Source organism: Crassostrea angulata, chromosome 2, assembly GCF_025612915.1.
Source record: "Crassostrea angulata isolate pt1a10 chromosome 2, ASM2561291v2, whole genome shotgun sequence".
Lineage (NCBI taxonomy): Eukaryota > Metazoa > Mollusca > Bivalvia > Ostreida > Ostreidae > Magallana > Magallana angulata.
In genome coordinates, this window is record NC_069112.1 from 16,583,271 (window position 1) to 16,589,685 (window position 6,415).

A 6,415-nucleotide genomic window follows, 5' to 3' on the forward strand; every position below is an offset into this window, starting at 1 on the left:
GAGGATTTTGGTAATTTCAGCAGACTTACAATAACTTCTGTTAGAGTAGTTTCCCCTTATTGTGACGTCAAACTTCACGTTAGTTAAGTGTCGTCTGACGTACTCTTTAAAACTCCCCTGAGAAATAAAAGTACGCGAAGTATACTGTTTTATTTACTTGATTAAAAAGCATGATTTTCTTTAAATTACACATCGTATATGCTTATCAAAAGTTTTACTTTGATTCTCGCGAGAACATGAGGTTGGAAACCATTGGTACTATGAGCTGCGCTCGCTATAAATTAGACCTATTAAGCACTAAGCTGCGTCTTGAAATTCGTTAACAAACAAAACATAAACCAAGGTTTACATTTCAATATTGAATATTGTAAGTTCATGAACGAGCTTTTTGACTCAATGCTCATCGCAAAGATCAACAAGTTGATTTTTTATATTATTTTTTACAGCACAAATTGTTAGTTTATTTTAATCTATGAAAGAATAACAAATGTGTTGAATGCAAAAAATTTATTTTAAAAAAGTCCAACATCAGTATAAAAGGGAAGCGCCAATGGTCATCTGCAACAGAAAGAAGTGTGTTAATTCAAACTGTGTATTTAACAATAGAACAAAGTTTTGTTCAATGTAGTGTGCTTTAAAATACAATAAAACACGGTTACCGCGAGAAAGCTTATCATGGATTGACGCTTACAGCGAAGTGTTTTTCAATCCCAATGACATTTTTTCATGATATAAACTTTACTGAGAAGAACGAATTACGCTTATAACAAATAAAAATCTCCTGCCCCTGGCACTTCGTTATAAGCGTTTTGTATTTTCTCAAATTTTTCTCACATCAACAGGGGTGCTTAAAACAAAGGCTACTTTTCAATTTACTTACTGATCACATACGAAATTTAAAATTACGATTTTGAGAGCATTTACTGGGAAAAAAAAGCATATGTCGTACCTTGGATTATTTAATACACCTTCTTCTTTCCATATCCTGAACCATAACCTGTACCATACTGGTTGCCTAAGTAACCTTGTCCCCCCAATCCTTGTAAACCAGATCCTACTCCGGACAAAGGTCCTCCTAAGCCAGATCCTACTCCGGACAAAGGTCCTCCTAAACCAGATCCTAATCCAGACAAAGGTCCTCCTAAACCAGATCCTAATCCAGACAAAGGTCCTCCTAAACCAGATCCTAATCCAGACAAAGGTCCTCCCAACACACCACCTCCCAAAGTGTATGGACTTTGGCTTCCATATGGATATTGATTTCCATAGGGGAACTGGTTTCCATATGGATACTGGCTACCATATGGATATTGGTTTCCATAAGGATATTGGTTTCCTAACTGATATTGGTTTCCATATGGGTATTGACTTCCATAGGGGAACTGGTTTCCATATGGATATTGGCTACCATAAGGATATTGGTTTCCATAAGGATATTGGTTTCCATATGGATATTGGCTACCATAAGGATATTGGTTTCCATATTGAAGCTGGTTTCCGTATGGGTACAGACCTCCACTTAAAGGATTGAGGCTTCCAAGGCCGCCGAGACCTTGACTTCCAAGACCGAGTTGGTTGAGTGGACCACCTAAGCTTCCACCTAAGCCTGGCTGTCCTAGAAAACCTCCTTGCAGGCCGCCAAGACCTTGACTTCCAAGTCCGAGTTGGTTGAGTGGACCACCTAAGCTTCCACCTAAGCCTGGCTGTCCTAGAAAACCTCCTTGCAGGCTATCATACGGAGAAGAATATGGGTAGGCATGTTTGCTGCCATACTTTGTTTTGCCAGCATAAACGGAAGAAAGGGCTAGAACCAAAATGGCGACTGCAACCTTCATGTTAGACCTATATAACAAAATTCATATGTATATATAAAAAAACGGCCTCGCGTTTACTCATGCCAAAAAATCAAGTATATATATACAGATAGTACACTGACTGAAATCAGTTTGATTTAACACGTTTATATTGAGAAATGCGATGTAATCTTTAATTCTGTAAAATGTACATACATGTACATGTATAAATGAAAGTAAGAGACGCACGTTTTTCATGATCTCAAAATATATATAATACATTATTTCTTTTCCGCCCTGTGCAGATATCTTATTTTTATTTTTAATCTGTACATGTTTCATCCGTCGATAAAAATACTTAATTATTGTTAACAAAAAACCGAACCATTTTTAATATTTAGCTTTCACATTAATATAGTTTCATGGGTAATGTAACTTATTGTCGGTAATATTATCTTTCTTTAAAATAAATCAGTGCACGCAATATTGATAAACAAACAAAACATGAGGTATGTTATATACCTTAAACGTTTATATATCTTTTTTTGTAAAATCATTGTCGGTTTAATAAATTAAGATTTTTATCATCGCATATATCTATCTAAAATGGTTTTCTCTTAAAAACTTACTGTTTTGTGTCTGGAAGCCTGACTGCTTGGTGATGTCAAATGAACAAAATCGTTTGCTTTTATACTTTACAAATCTAAAGACTGACCAGTAAAAATCGTCTAAACGATACTTAAATTTTGTTTTGACGAATTACTTATTTTTGTAATCAATTAGTCTTCTGAAACCGCAAACGTCAATGGCTGCCTTATATCTGTGTAAAGGGTTGTAGATTATTTATCAATTTGCCCTCTAATTAACTTCCTTTCGCAAATTAGTGTACAGAAAATATTATTTTCCCCCTCATTTTCTTTGTTCTGTTCGGTACACACTACCAGGACAAATTTAAGTTTAAACAATATTCGTCGTTTAGTAATTCACATCACCCATGTACATTGCAGCAGTCGTGAATAACGAATTGGGAAAGAAGCCAAAATACTCATCATTTTACAAACAAGGGGTGAATGAAATAGGACAAGTTTTATGCAAACGTGTAAGTATATGTAAGTGATTATATGCTAGTCTTTCATATAGCTGTAAATTACAGCTTCTAAGAACAGAATTTAATAAAAGAAAATTATGATCTAATTGAGATCAAATGTGAGGTATTGAAAAGTCAATTACTTTATGTTCGATAGGTAAAAATGGAAGTTAGCTGGATAAAAAAGAAAAGGAATACATGTAGAACTTATTTGATATTTTAACTTACGATCATAAAATTTTACCAGTTTTGAAGGCAAAGAAAGAGTTTGACCAATTTATCTTTAGAAATACCAGTAAAGAAAGCAAAAAATAGATAGAATATTAATAAAAATACCTTTTTTTAACAATACAACCTTCAATTTTTTTAAGGTTAGGGGTAACGAGATCAACGGTATAGGTTTAGAAAATGTGTTTCAATACATTTTTCAGTTACAATTATTCTACTCGACCATGCGACCTAACGGTGTCTTGAGTACAGTTATAGAACATCTGTTATTAAACTTGGGAAATTCATTTTCGAGAAAACGTGGGGCCCATTTAAATAGAGTAATCGAAATTCCAAATGAATATTCACCTTTGAATAAGCTAAGATTCCTAATTGAATACATTTCGTTTACATTAATGGAAAACAATAAGCCCAAACAACAAGTGCATCCATTTGTAATAGAAACATTCAGTATTTTGAAAAGAATATAGCATTGTGTTACGATTATCCGTTATTGGAAATAAATAAAAAATATTTAAATGTAAATAAATGGTTTGAAATCAAAAGTAGACAAGCATCATATTTCATTCATTAATATTTCTTTTTCATTCTCTTTTAGATTTGATTATGATTGATTGACACAGATATATCAAATTTATTGTTATCTAGAGAAGAAAATTTCATCTTTAAGTTTGAAGCCCTGCCAAATAATAACCAAAACATTAACCAACGCAATGTGTATTTTACTACCTGGCTGAATAAAGCATTTTGAAAATAACCGATGTATTTTTTGTTCAATGTAATGTGAAATAAAACGTCTAGGTCACAAGCAGGTGAAAATAATATTCTACTTTTTCTAGATTATCAGATACCAGATAATTAGAGAGAGCTCTAAATTAATCAATTTTATAATATAAAAAAAAAACAAAATTCCTAGAGAAATAAAAATATTTTCCACAGACATAATCTACCCTGTTAAATGTCATTTCTCGAAGGATACATTGCTATCTGACTCTCCCCCCTTATGCATTTAAATTAAAGGTTCATACGCATATATGTACCTCTACTTGCTAGTAGCTGCTGAAAAGTTGGGTTGTTGTTTTTTTAATTCTAAAAAAATATTACACCATTGATTATATTACAGATCACTACAATTGTTCTTCTACACTCGGTAAGTTTTCCTAATTGTGTAGACTTGTTCAAGACTAAAGGTTTATTTATAAAAATCATTAACCTTGCAAAATTGCCGACCAGAATACGGACAGTAAAATGGTCATATTACAGCACTTCATCAACAGAATCGCTCATAAGTTGACAGGTGATGTAGAACTATGATATTATCTAACAAATTTAATTATTCTTATATCTGATGGATAAAAATATTTCGAGTTCTCTAACTCTTGGTCTGAACAAAATAACATAGCCATCCCAAGAAGACCGGGTCATCTATTTTCTTCTTCTTCTTTTTTAAACAAAGCATGTCATTGAATTTTTGTTGTTAATATTCATAGCGTCTAAAATCTTTCAAATCTATATACGTATAATTACATATGTTTCCTTATTTGAACCTATCGCAAAAGCAAAAGCAAAAGCGTTTAATTCAGTGTGAACTTGTTCAGGACGTCACAATGATCATAGCACGCACTTTTCGCTTTGAGGTTGGATTTTTGGAAACCTGAATAATTTTAACAATTCTGGACGATTTTGCATTTTCAAACGTAGAAATGAGTAATAAACAGCAATGCTAAAAAGTTCAGTGGGATATAAACTTGGTTGGTAGGTGATCAAATCTTTTGAGGAGACCATCGGGCTTCACAGGATTTGATCACGTGACCTTTAATAATAACATTAGTGGGCAATTAAGCATAATAAAATAAACGACTCTTCGTATTATGGCTTGCAGTAATCTTATATCTTCTATCTTCAATAAAGACTGCAATCAACACTGATTTCTGTTTTTTACTTTTTTTTTCTTGATTTTATTTGCAATGGTATCTTCATAAACCAATATCTTCCAATCCATTCGCTTACAAATAACGTAATGTATCAATTACACGGGGCACTGTTTTGGCGAATTCAAGAAGGATTGAAACTTGTTCGAGTATAAAAGGGTGTTTGCAACTTAGCCCCTGTCCTAAATAGTATCCTGTAACAGGCATGCTTAATTCAAAATCATATCCATGCTACCCTCTCCATCCTATCAAATTAAAATATAGGATTTACATTTACAATAAGAACACGAAGAACAAAAAAAGTTTTGCCCAACGTATACGTATTTTAACCTCCATATAAAGCTAATATAATTTTAGCTATGTCTTAAAACATATATTTTGCAAAAGTAGCAATTTGTTAATGAATATTTTAAACATATATAGCTTAACTATCAAATAGTGTGACAGTTTTAAAGAAAACAATTCTAGAGAAAAATCTAACTTTAGCCCACTATTGATTGGTTCATAATATTTTTCATTTTACATGTGTTACTTATTGTTACTTAATATAATTTGACACTTTTGATCGATCTTTAGTATTATCATATCTTATATATAGTACATTGCATGCATTTTAAACGTTTGCCAACAAAGCGTACGTGTTAAAAGTTTTATAATTCTTCATATTGTTTCTGTATATTTTACTGATTATTTGACAAAGGTTGAGTATTTGTAAATTTTAATGGGTTAGTTTAAACGCATGTAGTATTTTAAACAACAGATTTTAATCATCTATCCTTTTTTTTCTTATACAAGACAATTATTTAACACTGTTACATGAAAAGCATAAGCAGAACTACTTGATTTCCATTAACACTCTTTGAAGAAAAGAGAAACAATAATTCTCTTGCTTTAAGGTTTTATTTCAATGCCTTTGGTTAGCAAATCAAACACATATCTATAAAAAAAAGAAGATAGATTGAGTTGTTCCGGAAACAATAATTCGCTTAACGTGAAACCAATATAAAAATTGCATGTTTTCTCTGTCGGTGATTTCAAATTAAGGCAAACAAATTCTTTACTACAAAATCGTCAATTGTCACCTATCCCGCCCTCTTTCCAGCTAGTAAATATTTCCCTAACAAATCGTGGGATTATAAATCAACGTGTGGTTAGACCTAGGACAGGCCGCCACATAAAACATCAGTGAGGGTCGTGACGTTATTCAGTCTAATTCCCTTCTGGTTAACCGCTGCTGTTCGTTGGTATTCAGTAATATTTACGAGATATTTTTAAAAAAATATAAATCGGCATCTTTTCACCAACACTTTGAACAAATATTATTCTAGAACAAATTTATGGTTCAATTTGTTTTACAGAGACATATTTTTTGTTGT

General features: G+C 32.3%; 1 protein-coding gene across 2 annotated transcripts; it reads right to left on the minus strand.

The window, feature by feature from the left end:
* Positions 1–492: 492 nt before the first annotated feature.
* LOC128173095 (keratin-associated protein 6-2-like) lies at positions 493–2,450 on the minus strand. Of its 2 annotated transcripts, XM_052838820.1 has the most exons (4): positions 2,423–2,450; positions 1,682–1,842; positions 950–1,588; positions 493–558 (listed from the first exon to the last, which is right to left on the minus strand). In XM_052838820.1, exons 2-3 carry the CDS (start codon positions 1,833–1,835, stop codon positions 960–962), a joined length of 783 nt encoding a protein of 260 aa, XP_052694780.1. In that variant the 5' UTR covers positions 1,836–1,842; positions 2,423–2,450; the 3' UTR covers positions 493–558; positions 950–959. The 2 variants fall into 2 exon arrangements, with proteins under 2 accessions (XP_052694780.1, XP_052694779.1); XM_052838819.1 differs by having other exon boundaries at positions 950–1,842.
* Positions 2,451–6,415: the final 3,965 nt, after the last annotated feature.